This window comes from Amaranthus tricolor, chromosome 3, assembly GCF_026212465.1.
Source record: "Amaranthus tricolor cultivar Red isolate AtriRed21 chromosome 3, ASM2621246v1, whole genome shotgun sequence".
Classification (NCBI taxonomy): Eukaryota; Viridiplantae; Streptophyta; class Magnoliopsida; order Caryophyllales; family Amaranthaceae; genus Amaranthus; species Amaranthus tricolor.
The window spans coordinates 34,162,503-34,185,536 of NC_080049.1; the positions used below are offsets into that span (position 1 = coordinate 34,162,503).

At 31.2% G+C, this 23,034-nt stretch overlaps 1 protein-coding gene across 3 annotated transcripts; it reads left to right on the top strand.

The window, feature by feature from the left end:
• Positions 1 to 10,870: 10,870 nt before the first annotated feature.
• LOC130808908 (probable rhamnogalacturonate lyase B) lies at positions 10,871 to 22,953 on the top strand. 3 transcript variants are annotated; one of them, XM_057674461.1, is made up of 17 exons: positions 10,871 to 11,239; positions 11,359 to 11,467; positions 18,717 to 18,783; positions 19,220 to 19,341; positions 19,447 to 19,494; positions 19,588 to 19,719; positions 19,802 to 19,924; positions 20,004 to 20,139; positions 20,517 to 20,687; positions 20,772 to 20,927; positions 21,013 to 21,119; positions 21,217 to 21,307; positions 21,558 to 21,699; positions 21,791 to 21,950; positions 22,055 to 22,171; positions 22,363 to 22,489; positions 22,581 to 22,953. In XM_057674461.1, exons 2-17 carry the CDS (start codon positions 11,367 to 11,369, stop codon positions 22,821 to 22,823), a joined length of 2,043 nt encoding a protein of 680 aa, XP_057530444.1. In that variant the 5' UTR covers positions 10,871 to 11,239; positions 11,359 to 11,366; the 3' UTR covers positions 22,824 to 22,953. The 3 variants fall into 3 exon arrangements, with proteins under 3 accessions (XP_057530444.1, XP_057530443.1, XP_057530445.1); XM_057674460.1 differs by having other exon boundaries at positions 10,946 to 11,239; positions 18,711 to 18,783; positions 22,581 to 22,839; XM_057674462.1 differs by lacking the exon at positions 10,871 to 11,239 and having other exon boundaries at positions 11,448 to 11,467; positions 19,036 to 19,341; positions 22,581 to 22,951.
• Positions 22,954 to 23,034: the final 81 nt, after the last annotated feature.

The window sequence follows — 23,034 nt, forward strand, 5'->3', positions numbered from 1 at the left end:
CCGTTACCCATGGGCTATTCATGAAGTGGATCAATCTGGGCCTTAGCCCACCCATGACTGATTTAAAAAATTTTGGAATAAGTTTGGACAGCAATTCACGAAACATAGGCGAGTAACATTTTTGGTGTTTGTGTTTGCTCATTCTTTATAGCCAAACCCATTGTTTCAATACTTATTTTGGGCCATGCTAAATAAACCGGTCCGCTATCTTGTACCCTATAATCCTTGACAGTAGAGTGTGCTTGTAACAAGTTGAAAAATTGAAAAAAAAAATAAACTTTTTTTTTGAAAAAATTTCCAAATAAGCTTCGAAAAATTTTAATTTCCAAAATAAGCGTATTCGTGTCGAGTTTAAGGTCAAGGTTTATTCACAGTTACAAACAACGAACAAGAGAAAAAATTAACTTTGTCCATTATTACCAACAGCGAACAAAGAAAGACAATGTCATAACGTTTAAAAGTAAACGGAAAAATCAACAAATGTTAGTTCGCCGTTATCAACAACGAACAACATATATTTTCAAAATATTGGTCTTGACAAGAACAAAAAGACTACATAATTTTCAGGCATTTGTATCATACAAATACGTCACAAAATTTTTTTATTTTTTATTTTTAATTTCTAGTGTGTGAGAGGTAACAAGTTGAGGATATCAATTATCCTCAACAAACCATTTTTAGCTTAAAGCTCAACAACTAAAAAACTAAGTAATGAGTATACTCACATTATTAAGGGCCGTAAGGATTGCATACTAATTCTTTTAAAAAATAATACATACTAAAATTGAAATAAATACTAAAACTGAAATAAGACTTAAAATCTCAGCCTAATAAACTTATATATATATTTCATGCATTTATGTTTTATAAACTCCCTCAATTGCATGACTTTTGTGTACAAACAACTTAAGTTTATTTAATTGACAAATGTCAATCTTTCCATGGCTTAGAAAAGCAATTGGGATTCCAAAAGGGATAATAAGACAATACCCTAAAATTTTATTTCAAAAGGGTGTTGGCCGGTTCACATGATGGCCATACAAAGTTGCAATATAGAAAGTTCTAGCGAGACTAATGAGTTATACATATTATAAAATAAACAGTGTCGCTTTACATGGTTAAACTAGTTGGCCGGGACCTTTGGCTTATTTTTTGCTCATGGCCGGTGTTATTAGTTGCGTTCGTCAAGTTAACGGCAATTTAATAGGGTGCACCGTGCACCACTGTTTTACACTTTAATTTGTGGGCAATTGCTCATGCTCATGCTCATCTTGTTAGGTTTGTGTCTCATTTATCTTTTTAATTAATTAGCATATTAATATAGTAGTACTACTATTCTTATTCAATAAGACGACTGTAATATTTATTGATTAATGTTTTTTGATGTTCTTAGAAGGAGATAGGAATATCACGCAAATTTACTAACTTCACGATGTTATCATAATCGAATCTAAGTTAAAGTGGTCTTTATCAATGATCTTCATAGGTCATTTTCTATGCCTAAACTGGCAAGATAATATTGTCAACACAAACTCTGAGTGACTTACATTCTATCCATGAGCAATTAGGCTATGCTCTCACAAATTGTTTCTGCTCACTGAACAACTAATATCAATTAATAAAATTGAGCTCTTTCATTCGCCACTCAAATTGAGGGTGGATGATAAGAAAGCCGGTAATGAACTAATCGATTTTTCCTAATCATAGAAACCTTGACACATCATGAAGGACAATCTTTTTTACATAGTATTTTCTAATTACTATACTAGTAGAGAGGTTAATATTCTCTGATTCTTTTCCTCTAGAAATATTTTTCAATCTACTCCAAATCGAAAAATATAACTAGTCAAACTTAGCAATTTAATCCATTTTTTACTGTTAGTTAAATCATGTAATTCACTACCCATTTATATAAAATAGGATAAATTTAACTAAGTTGATTACTTTTTCTGATTTTACCTATTTTTTGGTATTTTCAAGTGATGTTAATTTCGGACTGCTAACAAAATATAATCCTTGATTGTCGGTTGATTTTAGTTTAACTTGAATCAAGATAGTATTTGACAATTGATTGTTGGTTGTTGGCTGTTTGCTTTTTTAGTTGGCTTGTTTGACCAACTGAAAATGTTGGTTGTTTTTGTTGGCTTTTAAGTTAGTTGAAAAAGCTAGCTGTTTGTAAAGATGTTTGATGAATTTGATTATTGGTTGTAGGCTGTTTATTAGAGAAAAAGTGGGCCAACAAGCCAAAAGCCAACCAAAAAAGCTAGCTGAAGCAGCTTTTTCATTTTGGCTTAAAAGTCAGCTTTTCAGCTGCTTTAAAAGCCATTTACCAAATTCTTTTTTTGACTGTTTGAAGAACAACAAGCAAAAAGCTAAAAGCCAAAAGTCAACCAAAAAGCTAAACAAAATGCGAAAAATTAAACACCCCAAATCAAAATTTAATAAGTCTCAAACTACCAGAAATTCCAACCTTATGGTGATAAAAGAATAACGAACGGATGCCAAGACTAATGAAGAGTATGTTCACCCGTGACATTGGGGACTGGGGTATACTCCTAATAGTCCTAACTCCTCATCCTACTCATACTTCGACCAAACATTAACAGTTTCCAAGTTCAACAAAGATAAAACATTCATTCTTTGACCACCATATGCATCGTAATAATCTGACCAAACATTTTTACAATTTCCAATTTCAATAGGCCGATATTACACTTAATTTGTGGGACACTGCTGTAACAAACATTAACCAAATTTACATTTATTGTTACATAAATACCCTTGATTCTCATATATATATATATATATATATATACTCTCTCTCCTTCTCTTCTTTCTGATATATATGTAATAGGCTATTGTTTCTTCCCTTCACTACTCTCTACTCCCTTGTTCTCTGAAAATGATTGTATCATCTTGAGTTGAAATCAACACTTGAATGCAATAAGATCAACTTTGTCATGGTATCAGACGCCACCCAATTGCGATTGTCCATATTACATCTTCTCAAATTTTTTTTTTTCTGATGAATGATTACATTCTGGTATTTTTCTTTTTGCTTCATGTTTCATCACCATTGATGTCCTGCTTGTTTTCCTTCTTGAATGTTTCTGGATTATTCTTTATTTTTCTTGGTTAATCGTTTTTCCGTTGATTCTATTGATCTTCTTTCTCTTTCATTTTTCTGGTTTCTTGTTCTTGATTCAATTTTTTTTGGGGTTTTTTTGTTGCGTCATCATCTTCTTGACCGGTTTTAGGATGTCTTCAGAATCTACCCCTTTTGATCTCAATTCTGATCATACATCACCATATTATCTACACCCAAGTGATGCTAGTTTCATTCTTGTGTCTGAACCTTTCTCTGGAACCAATTTTAACGATTGGAAACGTGCTGTTGTCATTGCCCTTTCTGCAAAGAACAAATTAGCCTTTGTTGATGGCTCCATTCCTAAACCAGAACCCAATTCACCTACAATCAAATGTTGGGATAGAGTAAATAACACTCTCATGACTTGGTTCATGAAAATTCTTGATCAACCTATTGCAAGAAGTGTTCTACATTTTCCCACTGCTTTTGATATCTGGAACAATCTGCATGAAAGGTTTGGACAAACATCAGGCACACAAATCTTTTCCATCTTTCAACAGTTGGCTGATACTGAGCAAGGTTCTGACTCTATTTCCTCCTTCTATACTAAACTTAAAATCTTATGGGATGAACACGATGCCATACAACCCTTGCCTTCTTGTGTCTGTAATGGCTGCACTTGCAGAATCAATTCTAAGCTTCTAAAAATACAAGAAGAACAAAGGCTTATAATTTTTCTAATGAAACTCAGCTCCTCCTTTACACAAGTTCGATCTAACCTGCTCATGCAATATCCGCTGCCTGCTATAAGCCATGCTTACAGACTCTTTATACAAGAGGAACAGCATTGACACTACTCTGAATTTACAACTGAGACTCCTCACGCTTTCTTGGGCAACAACAGGTCTAGACAACACAATAGACTCTCTTTTTCCCAAACCTCTGTCAAACATGATATCTCAAGGAAATCAAGACCTTTTTGTGATTACTGCAAAAGAGCAGGACATATTAGGGATAAATGCTTCAAATTACATGGCTATCCTTCTAAATCCTCTACTCTACCCCAAGGCAACTGGAAAGGGAAACAAGTTGCTGCTGCTATAACAAATGATCATACTGATACCAATGAGTTCTTCACCCTTGCATCTTTTACCCAGGAACAATACTCCCAGATCCTGACTCTTCTTAGTCAACAACAGCATGAAACTACTCCCACTCTTAATGAAGACTCAAACAATGCTTGCTTCCTTGCTGGTAAATCTTGTTTATTCTCATCTACTAACACTATGTGGATTCTTGATAGTGGTGCAACTAATCACATGAGTTATGATTTAAATTTGTTTTCATCATATCATAAGATCACAGCTCATGACAATAACACAATTACTATACCTGATGGCACTTCTGTACATGTTAAACATGTAGGTTCTGTTAATCTTAATCATCACATCATCCTGCAAAATGTGCTTCATGTACCTAATTTTCATTTTCATCTTATATCCATCAGTAAATTATGTGAAGATCTTAATTGTACTATATCATTCACAAATAATTCATGTTGCATCCAGGCCCCTTCTCTGAACAGGCCAATTCAGCTTGGTAGGCTCAAAAAAGGCTTATACTACTATCAGAATGATACACCAAGCACACCAAATTCCACATCCATCATTGCCTCTACTCTATACTCTTGCAATTCTGCTCAATCAAATATCAATTTGGCCAAGCTTTGGCATCTTCGATTAGGTCATGCTCCCTTTTCTGTTATCAAACATGTTCAACCTTCTCTCAATATATCAGATTATGTAAATACTTGTCTTTGTAAAATTTGTCCTGCTGCAAGACAGAACAGACTTCCCTTTGGCCATAGTACAATAAAATCTACTGTACCCTTTGAATTGTTGCACATAGACACCTGGGGACCTTATAGAAATAGTACTCATAATGGTTGTACTTTGTTCCTCACTATTGTAGATGATTATACAAGAGTCACTTGGCTCTTCTTAATGAAAAATAAGTCCGAAGCTGTTACTGTTTTTCAATCTTTCTATGCTTATGTTTCCACACAATTTAATACAGTTATTAAAGGCATTAGATCAAACAATGCCCCAGATTTATGTGAAGGAAAAATGAAAATATTTCTTTCCTCCAAAGGCATCATACATCATAAAACTTGTGCTAACACCCCTCAACAAAATGGGGTTGTAGAACGAAAACATAAACATTTATTAGAAACTGCTAGAGCACTTTGTTTTCAATCAAATCTTCCAATTCATTTTTGGGGTGATTGTGTTTTAACTGCTGCATATCTCATTAATAGAATGCCATTACAATCTTTGGGTTTTGCTTCACCTTATGAAAAACTTTTTAAAACCAAACCTGACATAGCACATTTGAAAGCTTTTGGCTGCTTATGTTTCACGACAACAAGTTCTTTACACAGACACAAGTTTGATAACAAAGCACATCCATGCATTTTTATTGGGTATCCAAATCTTCAAAAGGCTTATAAAGTATATGATCTGGTTGACAAAAAGAATGTTATCTCAAGAGATGTTATTTTTTATGAGCAACACTTTCCTTTTCATTTTACACCAGTTAACAATCCTCATTTCACACCACACTATCCTTTCTTTCTCCCTTTAAACTCTACAACCTATAATCACACATTGTTTGCTGCACCTCAATCTGAAAACCATAATACTCATATCAATAGTTCAGATACTATTCCTCATCCACACCCACCTTCCACCCTTTTCAATATTGATACATCCTCTACAATTCAGCCCAGTAACTTAGTTGACATCAGTTCCATACCTGTTCCTACACCCACAAGGCACTCTAATAGAACTACACAACCACCAGCTTATCTCTCTGATTATTTTTGTTCACATGTTGCTACTAACACTTGGTGTAATATAATTCCATATAGACAACTGCCCCCTATGCATCAATGCTTTATTGCTCAGGTATCAGCTCAAGATGAGCCTCGTTCCTACTCAGAAGCTATTCAAAAACAGGAATGGTTACAAGCTATGCAACATGAACTCTCTGCTCTTCACAACAACAACACTTGGATACTTGTTGATTTACCCAAAGGTAAAAAGGCTATCAGCTGCAAATGGGTTTACAAACTCAAACTGAAATCAGATGGGTCCATTGAAAGGTACAAAGCAAGGTTGGTTGCTCGAGGGTTTACTCAAAAACAAGGCATAGACTATGATGAAACCTTCTCACCAGTCATCAAAATGTCCAATATACGTTGCATTATAGCAATAGCAGCATCCAAGCAATGGGATATATGGCAATTGGATGTAAACAATGCGTTCCTCCATGGTGATTTGCATGAAGAGGTGTACATGAAGGCTCCTCCTGGTTTGCCCAATCCTTCTGGCAAGGTCTGCTTACTACAAAAATCCCTTTATGGTCTTAAACAAGCTTCAAGGCAATGGTTTGCAAAGCTCACTTCAGAATTGATTTCCCAAGGATACACTCAGTCCAAAAATGATTATAGTCTGTTCCTTAAGACAGTAGGGTCTCTTATCACCATTGTGGCTGTTTATGTTGATGACATTCTTATAACAGGCAATGATTCTAAAGGTATTTCTCAACTTAAGTCTCACCTTCATCACATCTTTACAATAAAAGACTTAGGCAAACTTCATTTCTTCTTGGGCATTGAAGTTGGGTACACCACCTCTGGGATAAGCCTCACTCAGACCAAATATACAAGAGAACTCCTTTCCCATTGCAACATTCAAGATCTTACACCTACTGTCACTCCTCTTCCTCAAAACATCAAGCTTCATCAACAAGAAGGTGAATTATATCATGATCCTACATACTACAGAACTATAGTGGGTAAAATGAATTTCTTAACTCACACTAAGCCTGATTTGGCTTTCACAGTTCAACATTTGAGTCAATTTTTACAAGAACCCAGAGCACCTCATGTTGCAGCCCTCCACCATGCCTTGAGATATATTGCTGCTACTGAAGGGCAAGGTATCCTCTGAAATAGTTCTAGACAACTTACCTTACAGGCTTTTAGTGATTCTGATTGGGCCGCCTGTCCCAACACCAGGAGATCTATTACTGGTTATGTTTTGATGCTTGGCTCTTCTCCCATAACTTGGAAATCTAAGAAACAAAGTACTGTCTCTAAATCATCAAGTGAGGTAGAATATAGAGCTATGTCCTCTGCTGCTAGTGAAGTAACATGGATGGTCAGGCTCCTCCAAGAACTTCAGGTTCCCATCACCAAACCTGTTATCCTGCATTGTGACAATATGAGTGCAATTCACATTGCAAGAAATCCCATATATCATGAAAGGACAAAGCACATAGAAATAGATTGCCATTTCACAAGGGAGAAAGTTTTAGAAGGACTCATTCAACTCACTTATCTTCCAACATCCTCTCAACTTGCTGATGTGATGACCAAGATTCTGCCTTCAAAACAACACAACAGCCTCTTGACCAAACTTGGGATGATCCTCACCCCTAGTTTGCGGGGGGGGTGTTACATAAATACCCCTGATTCTCATATATATATATATATATATATATATATATATATATATATATATATATATATATATATATATATATATATATATATATATATATATATATATATATATATATATACTCTCTCTCCTTCTCTTCTTTCTGATATATATGTAATAGGCTATTGTTTCTTCCCTTCACTACTCTCTACTCCCTTGTTCTCTGAAAATGATTGTATCATCTTGAGTTGAAATCAACACTTGAATGCAATAAGATCAACTTTGTCATTTATGGTACACCTATTTATTCTTGTATTTTTCTATAACAGATAACCTAATTTATTATTATAATTTTAATTTATAATTATATGTTTCTTCAATTTAAATTGAATTTTTTCATCGAATTAAGTTCAACTTTGTTAATTTGTGAAAAACACATTCATCTTTAAGCGTATCGTATTTAGATAGTTAATTAGTTATATAAACTTTTATATATGATGAGATTAATTAGTTCCCTTAATCATATTAGTTACCACATTACCTTGTGAAATATAAATCAATTTAGTTAAACTCATTTTAATCTAAAAAACACACCCTTGTTTTTTTTTCCTTTTAATTACCTCACTCTTTAGTTAGGATAGACAATAGTCCGATCCCGCCAATACTTATTGGATCCTACCCTGTTTTAGGAGCTCGATTCTAGGTCCGGGTCTAATAAAAAAATTTAGGAATTAAGTTTGGATTTAATAGAAAAATTAATAGTCTAATTTTAGACCCTTAAAATCCACTAATGATAAAACTATTTTTCTAGGATTTAGATATAAATTTAGACTCAATCCAAACCTTAAGGGTTTGAGACCCTTAACATTAAATTTTGGGTTTAACCTGACTCTAAAAATTAAATTTAAACAAGACTCGATTCCTAAAATAACAATCCTTATCACACTACATATTTTCTTTCCCATTCCTTTTACCCCCACTTGGTGTAATGAATCTCTACAATTTTTTTGTTCATAATGTTTGTTGCAATTAAATACTTCTATAAACAAGACTAGTGTCCAACGTATGGCTTCATGAACTAGCACAATATTTCTATTTCACATGGGTAATAAACCTAAAATAATGATTATATATACTTAAAAGTTTTGTTAGGAGTTTGCATGTTTTTTAACTCATAAACAATGTACATTTGTTGTGAATTATTGTTATAACTCCCTATTGAAGGAAGAAAAGGGTTGGAATCTAACTCCCACATTAGAAATATATTCTATTAAGAAGAGAGATAATTTAATTAAGGTTTTTAAAAAATATATTGAAGATAAAATTTATCAATGTGACATCTAATTAGATTCATCTAAATGTATACTTTCTTATTATATATAATTTTTTGTGAAACATGTTTAAAAACGATATTGAAACTCAAAAATTACTTTAAAACTTATACATAAAGTAAACAGGAAAAACAAAAAATAACGGATAAAAAATAACAAAAGAGGAGTTGTATAGATGATATCTAAGCCAAATGAGTTAATTAACAACCGGTAACTATGAATAAGGCAACTATATCTTATGTGTTGTATTGAAATTAGGTGTAATTGAACTGCCTTATCTAATGTATCAACTCATTTGGTATTAAAAATTAGGAATTTGTGAAATTGATGTCAAACTATATTTGGCATACATGCATTTTCAAAGTTAGTACAATTAACTATAACCAACTAATACTTTCCTAACCTTTGAAATTTTTTTTTAACTTTTCAACCTCTCCCTTGCCCCAAGGAAAGGCAAGTGAAAATTTTCATATTTTACTTTTGAAAAAAATATATTAGAAATTACTAGTTACCAATTTTAGTCCATGATGAATGCTAGCTAATTACTAGTTTAGTATTTGTGTGATACATGTTAATGGTAGTTTTTTTCTAAATACTTGTGAAATTATGAAAATAATATTATTAACATAACATAAATCGGTGTATTATTTATCTTTAACATCAAACAATCATGCGACATGGATAATAGTGAAATTATTTGAATTAATAATTATATAATATGACCAAGGATAATTAAAAACTATGTATTTTTACCCTTCATCATCATCGTCATTCTATCCAATGAATCCCGCTCATAGAAAAACTACGGACAGGATCTTGGGAGGGAAAGACGGCGATAATTCATACTCAAAAAAGAAAGCGTGATCAAAGGAGTCCCCCGGCTCGAGACGATAAAGAGATAAAGAGAGTAGCATATTGTCAAAATTTGTGGTCAAAATTTTGCATTAAAAACTCTTCAGAAAAATAGATGGTGCAAATATTAATATGAAGGATAATTTTATTTTACATAATAGTGTTATTTAAAATTTTTCTTGAAAAACATAAAATAACTATTTAGGATATAAATTTCTTCTTAAAAAATTTTGAAAACATCATTTAAGATATTGTTTATAAGATTAAATCAAAATGATTTATTTTTCTGAAAAAACCTAAGTAGATATGCCAATGCAATATAGAGATAGAGTAGCATATCGTCAAAGAATTAAACATTTTATATTTATATTTATTATTCACTTCCAAAAAAATATATATTTTTTATAATATGTCTTCAATTAATTTTAAAATTAACTATTATTTGCATATGTGGCTCAAGTTCTATGCTGTAGAAATGTTTTTTTTTTTTTTTTTTTTTTAATTTTATTTCAAGCTAATGAGAAATTGAGAATCTCTAACAAGTAATTAAGAGAACGAAAAATTATTCTTTCTATGAATAGAGGGATTTTAAAGGCATTTCTATTGTGAGCGATTCACAGAGCTTTCAATTTTACGAGATATTAATTTTAAAAAATATAAAATATTACTTTTAGACTTTTCAAAAAAATTAATTTTAACATTAATTTTTATTATTTTTATTAGTGGATACACTGGATATAAGATGATAATAATAATTCATTTTTCATAATATTCAGAATTTATTTTATATTGTTATAAGGTTAAAATTTAAAATACTTTACAAAACATCAAGATGGCTTGATAATGTTAATCAAAATAATATCTCAGGTGGACAAAACATGTTTTTTTTACTCCTACTAGAAGTCTCAATATTATTGATTGATTCAGTTCAAAAACATTATTGATGGATTGATATAAGAGTAATTTTAATAATTTAAAAGGTAAAGAAATAAAATACTTACAAGTTGTATTTTTTGACAACACAAGTTGGTATTTTGGTTACTTATACTATGACGCAAAGTATAGAGCATATAAACATTTTAAAAAGCAGTCAACCTTAACGAAGTTATTTTTTTCTTTATATTTTAATAAAAAAATAAAGGAGGATAAAAGTCTAAAGAAGGAAATAAACGAAACATATTTTATGATTCTACTACATTCCCATTTCCCATTTCCCACTAAACACCATTTTGATACCATTCAAGCTCTAAAGACATATATATATATAGATAGATAAACTTACACATTCCCAATTTCTTCTGTTTTTTCACATTTTAGTAATAGCTTATAAACACAACAAAAGCCTTAAATAAGGAGATAATTAAATCGAACATTTGTCCTTAAGTTTCACTTTCCCTCGGCCTGCCCTGTGATCCAAGAAAAGAAGAGACCTAAATCAAACCTTTCATTTAATATTTATCAAGGTTTGATAATTCTTACTACATGCAATGTATAACATTTAATTTTACAGAATTTTATTTTTTATTTTTTTGTAATTTTATTTAAATTTGCTCAAGTTGTTGTAATTTAAAATTGCATGCAGGTTTGGAGATGAATGTTGGTTGGATAAGACATGGAAATTTGAGTTTAAAGCTCTTATTAGTGATGGGAATTGTGCTTTTTTTTGTCTGTAATTGTTCAGCCAAATCCCAGTTAAGTTCTTCTCCTTTTCCCCTCTGTTTTGTGCTTTTTTTCTGTATTAAACATGTAAATGTAGGCTTCTTGTGTTCTTGTTTTCAATTAAAATTAAGTGCATTTGGTAAGATGAGATTTTCGCTTTTATGATCATACGTCTTTTGTTGGGATTTGTTTTCCTACCACATATTTCTTTTATGTTAAGAGAATATGTGACATATATTAACTGAAGTTGTTATGTTAAATTAGGCTGGTCTTAACATGTTATCTGATTTGATAAGTTGAAATTATCAATTGAATTGATTTTTAAACTATTATGGAAAATCAATATAATAAAGTTAAAAGTTAGTGAAAAACTACCATTAAATTTTAGTATACTATTCATAGTTTAATTGCTTAAATGTACATGTAAGAGTTAATAGAAAAATGAATATTTGGTGTATTAAAGCATGAATTTGTAATAGATTTTATGTTTTATATATTATAAATGGGGTATAATTTTTTTTAAGGCAATAAATGGGGTTTAGTTTATCGAAATAGATTTAGGACTTTTTGAATTTTATGTAGTAAAAGCGTGAAAAAGTTCACGGGGGGAGAAAAAGAAAGATTGTGCAGAAGAGACAAAACAAAAGGAGAGGTGGGTATTGGGTTCTGCTATCGTGACGGGATTACAATCATGCTTCAATATAAGGCCTCTCATGCGTCAAAGGCCAACAAAAGGACTTGCTCGCTATCATCATCCTTTGATTTTGCTATATTCACTTACACTAAATTTAGAACAGTTCCTCTCGTAAAAGATCATCTTATCGTAAAATATGTAAGATATTTGAATTGAATAGCCTAATAGAAGAAACTTTAACAGCCTAATAGAAGAAACTTTTAGCGTAATGGACCTAGAAATATAGTAACATGGAAATAAAGGATTTGCATTTTTCTTGTTTGAAAAGCACTATACTCCCTCCTTTTTATAATATTTCTCAAATATAATTTACGAATTTTAGTGTTAAACTTTGATTATAATTTCTCATTGATCTTTATGAAAAAACATATTCATATTAAATCTTGATCTATTTATCTCAATATATATTTTCTAAATATCAATTTTTTTAGAAATTTTAAAAACTCACAATTTTAATTATTTGGCTTTTAAATTTACATTAAATCGACATAAAAAGTTCATCATAAAAACAAATGAAAACAAAGGCAATATTAGTGAAAGAAAAATAAAGGGACATAAAGTAGAAAGTTAAAGGTTTATTAAGGTCTAAGAAAAAGTTAGTCTTCTCATTCTCTGAATTCATATTATTAGTATATTTTTTCATTCCACATTTTTTCTTCATATTTTTCAACTGTGAGTTAATAAAATAATTTATCTCTTTAGTAAAATAAGGAAAAAAAATACTCCAAAATTTAGCGTGCTATTCTATATCCTATTTCCTCCCCTTGATTCCACCAAACAAACACGTCCTTACAAGTTCACATGATCATCTATAGTCCTAGAATGGCTAGAACTAAAAGGTGTTTGGCAAATGTTATTTATTTGACTAGAAGTCTAGAAGAATTTAGTGTTTTTGTTCGTTTTTTTAATTAGTTAGAGCCTTATTTTTTTTAAGAGACATTTGGTGAAATTAATATTAATTGTTTGCCAATTATTAGAGAAAAATAAGCAACATGTCATAAGCTAAAGAAAAGTCAAGTTGACAAGTTATTTACCAAACAATTTTTTAGCTTTTCGACCAACAATGAAGCCAAATACCTAAAACACCCCTAAAATCATTTGCAATTATCTTAGCAAAACAATGCTCCAAGATAAGTTAAAAAAAAATATTTGTATTTCACAATAACAAACATAAAAAGTAATAATAAATTACTCCTAGACTACTATATAAAGAAAAATTATTAATTAAAATATCAGAAGAATACATAGTTATAATAAGGGTGTTACCTACCCTGTTTGTTGTCTACTTTTGCTTCAAAAGAAAAAACGTCTTGGTTTGTGACAAGGCTACCCAATAACAAATTTTATACCGATTTATTTCAATAACCAATTATATCGATTTATTTTAGGAAGTCTTAGTACTTTAACAGTGATTTGTGAAGTTAAAAAATTATTTTTATGTGGTACGATTTAATAGGATGGAGTTTTGTAATTTTAATTTTTTTTTTTGATTTTTTGATTTTTTGATTTTATTATTATTTTTTTATATTTTATTATTATTGGATTTATTTTTATGTCTCTTGTCTATGCCAACGTCCATTAGCTCATGTTTCCTTGAAAGGAAATCCTTATTTTGGACTTTTTGTACTAGTAATTGAAAATGATTGATCTTTAGAATTAGAATGTAAAAACCCTATTAATTTGGTAATCAGATTCACTTTATTTTTGTTGAATTGAATTTTAACATGTTAATCTTTTTCTTTTTGTGTTTTTAAATATTTATTTAACAAATATTTTACCTTTAAGATGCACTAGCATGAATTTTGGAAAGATGATTGTAAAAAAAATATATATATAGTTTCATTATTTTGAAAAAAAAAAGTTGAAGTTCAACCAAAAAAAACTAACTTAATACATGTTTTTAAAACTCATTTTCAGTTCAGCATTAATAATTAAATTGAGTGTTATATCAAGTGTAACATGTATTATTTTTCTCAAGAGAAAATTTGGTTTGATCCTCGCTTGATCCTCTCACCAAAGTCAAGGGCTTATAATTTAAGCTGAACCCTTATACGACTGATGAACTATCATTAAATATAAACAAACTGTACAAAATTTAATTCTAGCTGATCATTAATATACCCTTAATCACTATATTTGACTTAATTAGAATTTGGTACTTAAATAAGTCAAAATTCAAACTTGTAAGCATAGGTTCCTTACGTCTTTGCAGGGAAAATAGTTTGACAAAATAGTTTTTGTAATTATAGTGCCATATATAATAGTCTAATACCATGTGTGACATTTAATTTAATTACATATTGTTGTTTATTCTTCACCTTATTCTGAATAAAAATATTTATTTAGAGAATTATTAGTTGACTTAATGATAGAAATTATTACTTTCCACACGTTTGCTTTTTAAAATTAAATTTTAAAAGTAGAATTCCTACGAAAAAGAAGGAAAAATCAAGATTAATTCGGGATTTTATTACCAAGGGTAAATAGGATAAAAGGAGAATTTCACAAGTCACAACCAACATCTACTATTGACCCTTAATTAGAGGAAAACTATGTTATTGACATGTATTAGAAATCAATGTGATAAAAGGGTTTCGGATTTGAATCTTACCAACCCTTCATTTTATTTGAAATATTAAGCATTAAGTATAAGGAAGAGAGTCTATATTGTATCCATGCATATATGTGACGTGACGTATTAGAGTATATAAGATACACAAATTGTTGTGAGAGACGGTCTTTTCGAGAGACACATTAGATATATGGGCTATATAGTCCAATCATTACAAATTAAAGAGAAAATAAGAACGTAGGCTTCTTATTTTGACGTCTTCTCTTTGAGAGATAGTCTCTAATAAAAAATAATTATATAAGATATCTTATGGATTCAATCATCAACTCAACATTTTAGTTGAGTTGCTTCTTTAACTATTGAGTAAGAATAATATTGAAAATATGAAAATTAAATTTGGATGGAGAGTGTAGTTTAAGCACGTGAAATAGTTCTAACTTTGGAAAATTATTCAACTTTGGAAATCTTGAATGAAACACTTTCCAAGATTCTATTGAACAGTTAATTTTCTCAATAGTCATTACCAATTTGGGAAATAGCTTTGCATAGTTTTCTTAATTGGACTTCTTTAGCAATTAAACAACTCCTACGAATTATAGTGAGATTTTACTTTTTTGTTCTTTGATGGAGTATAAAATAGTAAGAGATAAAGATTAAAAAGAACAAGTACATTAAATATATATGTAGATAAAAAAAAAAAAAAAAACGGAGATAAAATATAGGACTACTATAAATAAAATAGTTTAGCAAAGTTAAAAGACGACCTAAAATTATACACGCCTATACTTCTATGTAGCTAACTCAAAATGACAAATAAATAATGTTAAAATAATGAATTCTAAATTAAAACAAGGTGACTTTAATAAATAAAATGAATTATTTTAGGAAAAATTACCTAGAATGATTTAATTTTTTCATGATTTTCTTATAATAATTTTATCTATTGATTAATCATGAATAATTTCAACTTTTAGGGTATTTGCCTAGAGTAAACTTGGATAATGTAACCCGATAACCTGCTGTAATAGATAATTCACTAAAAAAATAAACTAAAAATTAATGTAAAATTAGAGAAAAATTTTAAAAATTTGCATAAACAATTATGATGTAAATAGAATAATTATTTAGGATAAAAACAAAGAAAATGACCTAAAATAACAAAATAAAAACAATTTTAAGAAATTATAGGAATAGTAGTTTGTTGAAGACTTGAAGTGAATAGTGGAGTGGAGTCTAGTAATTTCCACTTTAGAACACCTTTTGCTGTCATTTTATGGGCTGTTTATCATAAACTCATATATTATTGGTCTCGTTTGGTCTGCTTGTGTTACGAAAAGAGTCTCGTCGGTTTAAAGTAGTCCTATAAAATTATAATTGAGTTTACAAAAGTATATACCGTTTTGAAATACTTACTATATTATATAGTTGTTAATGCTATTTAAGTTGAAGATTATTTTATATATTATGGTTAATGTGTAAGAAAATATATAATCAAGTGAAATTTTGTTTGAATCGTCTAATTATATATTTTCATAATATTAAATTTTTATAATTTTAAATGTGTATAGTACAATATATAAATAATTAAAATAACACATTAGATAACGTAATAAAAAGTCTAATATAATAAGTATAATGAAACAGAAGAAGTATTATGTGATGGTAGGTAGTACTTAGTACTAGGTAGGTTGGAGGAGAATTGTTTAATGCGTTTAGTTGAAGTCATCCATTCACAGTTCCCACTAAGGCGTAAAGCTATGTTGTCTTGTTTTTTAAACCCAAATTATACACATTCCACCGCTCATTATACGTATTCCTGTCGTATTATTCCGGCCATCATGTATTCCTTCTTTATGTTTGATTTTTTTTTTTTTGGTTGTTTCTTCCTTTTACATTTTCTATCATATTAAAGTTTGCCAATTTAATCCATTATTAGTTATTTTAGTTTATATTATGAGTGTTTGGGTGTTCGTCCTTTTTTGTTAACTTGTTTGATAGTTTTCTTTAACCAGCTAATAACATCGAATGTATTTATTGGTGGTTAAGCTAACTCTACAAATCATTATTAATTAAGATGTTTGGTTGATTTATTATTAAAGGTGGTGAATATGAAGTGTTATTCGTCCCACTCCATACCCACTTGACCCACTCTATATGAACTATGTACTAATTTATATCAATTTTTAATATTTTCATTAAAAACTCTTTGATAAAAAATTATGAATATTAATTTTATTTTATTACCTCTAAATTGTATAATTTAAATAAAATTAAATATGCAATTAAGGTTATTAATAATTGTGATTTTTATGAAACATATAATACGGACTCAAAAGTAAATATGAGGCAGGTATATGGTAGGTAATAGTGGCTGTGCATTTATTTAAATACATACACATATGGGCATGCATGAATATAATAATTTTATTCGTCATGTGTGGTAAAAAAGTTGTGGCTATGAAAAATCAGCTAGTCTCTTGAGAGACGTATCTTAAGTCCAACCCATTAAAAATTAATGGCTACTTACTATATTTTTAATACTTAATTACATTATTTTTAATGCTTACTTACCGTATCTTTAATGCCTACTTTCAACATCTTAAATGTGTCTATTTACATCATTTTTAATGTTTACTTACAATTTTATAAACAATATATAATAGGCCGATCCAAATAGAGACGGTCTCTCTCACAAAAATTTGTGATGAAAAATTTAGGCAGATACTTCCTCCGTTTCAATTTACTTGCAACATTTGTTTTTTCACGCAGTTCAATGCACAAATTTAATCCTTAATATTTCTAATTATGTATAATAAAAAATTATAAAAATTTAATATTAATAATCATTGCAATGAACAAGATCTCACTTGAATTAATTAATCACAAATTAAGAGTGATGAATAAATAGTGTCATTTTTTGTAATGTTGCAACTAATATGAAACGGAGGAAGTATGTTTTATCCGAAAAGGCACATCGCCCACCTGCTAATTAGGCGGGTATGGGGAAGAGTAATACCTATTTAAATTATAGGGCATTTCCTGAGAAACCGTCTTTACAAGAGACGACTCTCCAGGCCCGGGCCCAACAATTAAAAAAAAGAGAAAAATCTAAAAACTGACGCGCGCGTTTGACCCTATTTGGAGTTGGTGTTATAACCTATTAAAATTGATATTTGGAGTTGGTGTTATAACCTATTAGAATTGGTATTATAATCTATTAAAGTTGGTATCTCCAAATAGGTTATAATACCAACTTTAATAGGTTATAACACCAACTCCAAATAGAATTACATATCTTTGGTAGTTGTTTTTTTTTTATTATTAATGGGCCGGCTCATTTGAGACGTGTCTTTTATAAAGACGGTCTTAAATAAGAATTAATTTGTGTTTAGTGGGAATTTAAAAAACCCAAATGAGAGTGTCATTTTATCTTGAAAATATTCTGTTAAAAATACTTGTTTTGTGGGAATTTAAGAGTTAAATTCCATGTTTTCATGCTTCCCTTTTTGAAAAAAGAAAAATTTAATGAACCCAACGTGTAATTATCCGCTGTTAAATAAACAAAATGATGCAGTTCAGAGGTGATCATGCAAAGATCATCAACTGAATTCTGGTTTCTGATCAAATTAGAGAACAAAAAATAGAAAAGAAAGAGAGAAATAGAGAAGTAGAAAGTTAGAGCAGAAAGAGGGAAAGTTAGGAAGAATGAATACTGTATTATTGATATCCTCATATGACAACATTGTATCTTATCTATCAAATACAAGCAATGAGTAAAACAGAATAACAGAATTATTATTCTTCCCGCCAAAACTACAATTCCTAACAACATTGAACTAAAACAAACTCAATTTTGAAGACTCAAATGACTTGCACGCGACCAAACTAGCTTTCCTCTATCACAAAAAAAATGTTTTTGTTGTTGGTAAGTTAGACTCAACTATTTATTAATGCCTGTTAGTAATGAATTGTTTTGATATTAAATATCAATTAATTAATTGTGTTGAAGGTACAGTCATAAACGAGTGAACGACGACTATGATTCATTGCCTGGGGTCACTATGAACGTTACCGATGCTGAGGTAAGTCATTCATCAGGAACATGTTGCATCACATTTCTAGTCCAAAGCGTTCTCGGAACTTTAACCATCAACTTAAATTGAGTTGATTCGTCGATAAAGTTCAAGACTCAGAAGAACAATCTTAAAATGGATCTCTAACTGTTGATTTGCATGCAATATTCAATGTAATATAATATTTTGATAAAGATTTGAACGTCCAGTATTTCTTGTTCGATTTGAGGATAAGTAAATATATTGATTCATCCGTGACAGTTAATGAAGCAGGGCTACATACTGTAACTTCTTACTGGTGATTTACCTTAAGACACAATACATGTTCAAGGACCATATTTTTAATGGTTTCTCGACGACAATTTATGCCTAAGGCGGTAGCGTATACACCAATCATGCGACTGTTATAGCCCCGCGAAGCTTATCAGAGTATAACGTTTTTCAGGTCGTGATAGACAATGGCATCGTGCAAATCACAATCGCAAATCCAGAAGGTCATTTGATGGGTGTTTGCTACGGTGGAGTAAATAATATACTCGAAACTCCTAACAAAGAATCGAATAGAGGGTACGCAATTGTTTATCCATGTATATATGATCTCCTACAATGATTGTTAGTCGTAAACAGGATGTTCAATCTTTAATATATATTCATTAATGGTTTAATATCTAGGTATTGGGACGTAGTTTGGGGAACTACAAATTACTACGGTACTGACTGGTATAGTTTTTTTTTTTGTAATTTTAGCAATTTTCCTGCGAATTTATATGTGAAATTTCATGATTATATCTAATAATGTACTTAATTATTCAGGTTGTTAGGATCAACTTTTAACGTGATAGTAGAAAATGAGGATCAAGTGGAGGTTTCGTTTTCGTATAAATGGGATTCAACTACATGGAATACATCAAATGTCTGGAGAATTCCGGCAAATGTTGACAGACGGTATATATACATATTTTCTGATCAGAATTCGGAAAACTGATGGATAAAATGAAATGCATGTATAACCAATGTGTATATTTAGGTATATAATGCTTCGAGGATCATCTGGGTTCTATACGTATATGATATTAGAGCGTGAGGAGGGAGTGATGCCTGAAGCGAATATCTTCCAAATCAGGACGGTTTATAAGCTAGATCAAGAGCGGTATTAGTTCTGTTTTCTCATGCTCTGAACAATTGTGTATATTTTGGTGAATTGTTTTAACTTTGAAAGCGTCGTGCAGGTTCCAATATATGGCTATTTCAGATGACAGGCAAAGGATCATGCCTTCACCAAAGGATCGTGAGACGGGACTTCCCCTTGCCTTCAAAGAAGCTGTTCTGTTGACTGATCCTACAAATCCTAATTTGAGAGGCGAGGTAAAAAAACATGATTTCGCATAATAATCTGAATTAGTTTCATTTGTTTGTGATCGAGTTAATAACATATATTAGGGCTTTAATTGTCTGCTTTAGCTTTTGGTTGAGTTGCTTCCATGACATATTATCAGAAGTCCAGGTTCCAGATTTGATTCTCATTGAAGTTAGTAGTGCCAAGTTATGAGGGACACTTGCGCTATATCCACTCTTCTAGCCCAGAGGCTTCTCGGGTGAATGGGCGTGATAAAATATTTAACTTAAATTAGGCCATCAACCATCAGCTTAAGTTTTTGGTTTCTTGACAATGTGACACTTTTGTTGACTAATATTTATACTAGTCAAGATGCAATATGATTGATTCGACATATGAAAAATAGGTAGATGACAAGTACCAGTACTCATGCGACGATAAAGATAACAAGGTGCATGGATGGATATCGTTTGATCCACAAATCGGGTTTTGGATTATTACTCCAAGCAATGAGTTTCGTTCTGCAGGACCCGTCAAGCAAGATCTCACTTCCCATGTTGGCCCAACTGCATTAGCTGTGAGAATTGCACAATTAATTCCTTGATTCAATGCAAAGACGATAAATATATATAAGACAGTTTGAATATATTCTTTGTAACAGATGTTTCACAGTGCACACTATGCTGGTTATGATGTAACTATGTCATTTCAAGAAGGGGAACCATGGAAGAAGGTGTTTGGGCCCTATTATGTTTATCTTAATTCAGCTTCTGATTATACCGATTTTCATGAACTTTGGGAAGATGCAAAGCACCAGGTATGTGTAACCACCACCCAGCCTTTTCTTAGTTAATCGTCATAAGCTTCATATTATTGCCTTTGACAAGTGAAGTTTGAAGCAGATGAAACAAGAAACCCGAAGCTGGCCTTACGAATTCCCATTATCGAATGACTTCCCTAAGTCTGTTGAACGCGGTTTTGTTTATGGTCGCTTGCAAGTCCACGATAGGTTTACCCGATTTACTTTATTCTTGAGATTTTCATGTATTCTTAGATTGTATTCCATGCAACTTTTTCTCATGATTATTTGATACAAAATTTTCTAGGTATAGATGGAAGGTTGTAAAGTCTGCAAGTCATGCGTGGATTGGGCTCGCAGCACCAGGTGTAGCAGGGTCTTGGCAAACTGAAACCAAAGTATGATACTACTTTTATTCTCAAAATAATCTAGTGTATGCACTAGGGTTGAAGTCAGAAAATAAAAGTTTAGGGGCCATAAATAGATAAAGAAAATAAAACTAGAATCTTTAACCTCATGCATATAAGCTGCCCTTACTGTTGAACCACCAAATGGGCCACAAGGGTGGGCGCTGCCATCCCTCCTTGTGGCTTCGCCCATGTATGTAACATATCGGACTACAAATAATCCAAACTTTAATCTCATCAGGTTTATCAATTTTGGACTCGAGCAGATCGTAATGGAGGTTTCATGATCAAAGGGATTCATGAAGGTGTTTACAACTTATTTGCTTGGGTTCCGGGTTTCATTGGAGATTATGTTTACGAAGAAGAAATCACTATTGCTCAAGGTACTATACTCCCAAGTCCCACCTTTAATTAGTAGTATATATATTTGACGAAAATAATGAGATTTTCGTTTGATTCCCTTGTGCTTATTAGGCTCTGTACTCAAACTGGGTAATCTTGTCTACGAGCCACCGAGAAATGGACCAACATTATGGCAAATTGGGTATCCAGACCGTACTGCATTAGAGTTCTACATTCCGGAACCAAATAGCTTATTCGTAAACAAACTTTACACCGATAGTAACGTTAACCGGTAAGTTCTTCAACTTCTATCAATCTATGGCATGTATTCAAGTTACCTCAGCTCAGCTTCCGAAAATTCTTCTAAATACTACTGACATTCAAAATTCCCAACAGATTCAGGCAATACGGCCTTTGGGAACGTTATGCTGAGTTGTATCCTGACGAAGATCTGATTTACACTGTTGGCGAAAGCGATTTTCATACCGACTGGTTTTTTGCCCAAGTTACCAGGTAATACATTTTAGTTGTATTCTATAAGCTTCTAGCACGTTGGCTTCTGATGCCATGCAAAAAACTAACTCAAGTATTCAACCAATAGTTTAAGTTGATGGTTGAGGCCCTATGATATGTTATATAGTATATCAAATCACTTGTCACTAGTCGATAATTTTTTAAATCATAACTCGTTTTTCAAACTACAGGAAGGAGGAGAATAATACCTATAAGCCGACAACATGGCAGATCGTGTTTACCCTTGAAGAAGTGATCAACTCTTCAAACTACACTCTGAGAATAGCCTTGGCTTCTGCCACTAGGGCTGAATTGCAAGTAAGCAGCAATGTGTTCTGCATTTCTTCAGCATCAGCTAGTACATATTCTTTTCCTTTAATATAAGCTCTAATTAATGTGTTTTTCGTAGGTACGATTCAATGAACCGGAACTAAGCATACCTCACTTCACCACAACAGTAATTGGTACGGATAATGCAATTGCAAGGCATGGTATTCATGGGATATATAGATTGTATAATGTGGATGTTCCAAGTGAATGGCTTTGTGTAGGGAACAATACCTTGTATCTCAAGCAATCAAGACATGATTCCCCTTTCTTTGGAGTTATGTATGACTATATTCGGCTTGAAGGCCCCCCTCGAACAATCTAATACAAGTTTTACATATACGGTTTACATTGGAGTAGAACTGCATGATTAATTTCTTTCTGTTTTACTTTTGTATATAATTAAAGAACATTGTAGTTGTTATAAGAAGAAAAATCAAACAAGCAGTAGGTATTTTATAGCGCCGAAATTAAATACTTTAATGTTCCGTTTGGTTGTATAATATTCTATAGCACGGAAAAAAAAAATAAAATAT

Bases quoted from the DNA above. Each gene is read 5' to 3' on its own strand.
- LOC130808908 (XM_057674460.1), top strand. From the start codon at position 11,367: ATGAATGTTGGTTGGATAAGACATGGAAATTTGAGTTTAAAGCTCTTA. The intron at 18,784-19,219 runs GTAAGTCATTCA...AACGTTTTTCAG, and splicing joins TGAACGTTACCGATGCTGAG to GTCGTGATAGACAATGGCAT. The intron at 22,490-22,580 runs GTAAGCAGCAAT...TGTTTTTCGTAG, and splicing joins CCACTAGGGCTGAATTGCAA to GTACGATTCAATGAACCGGA.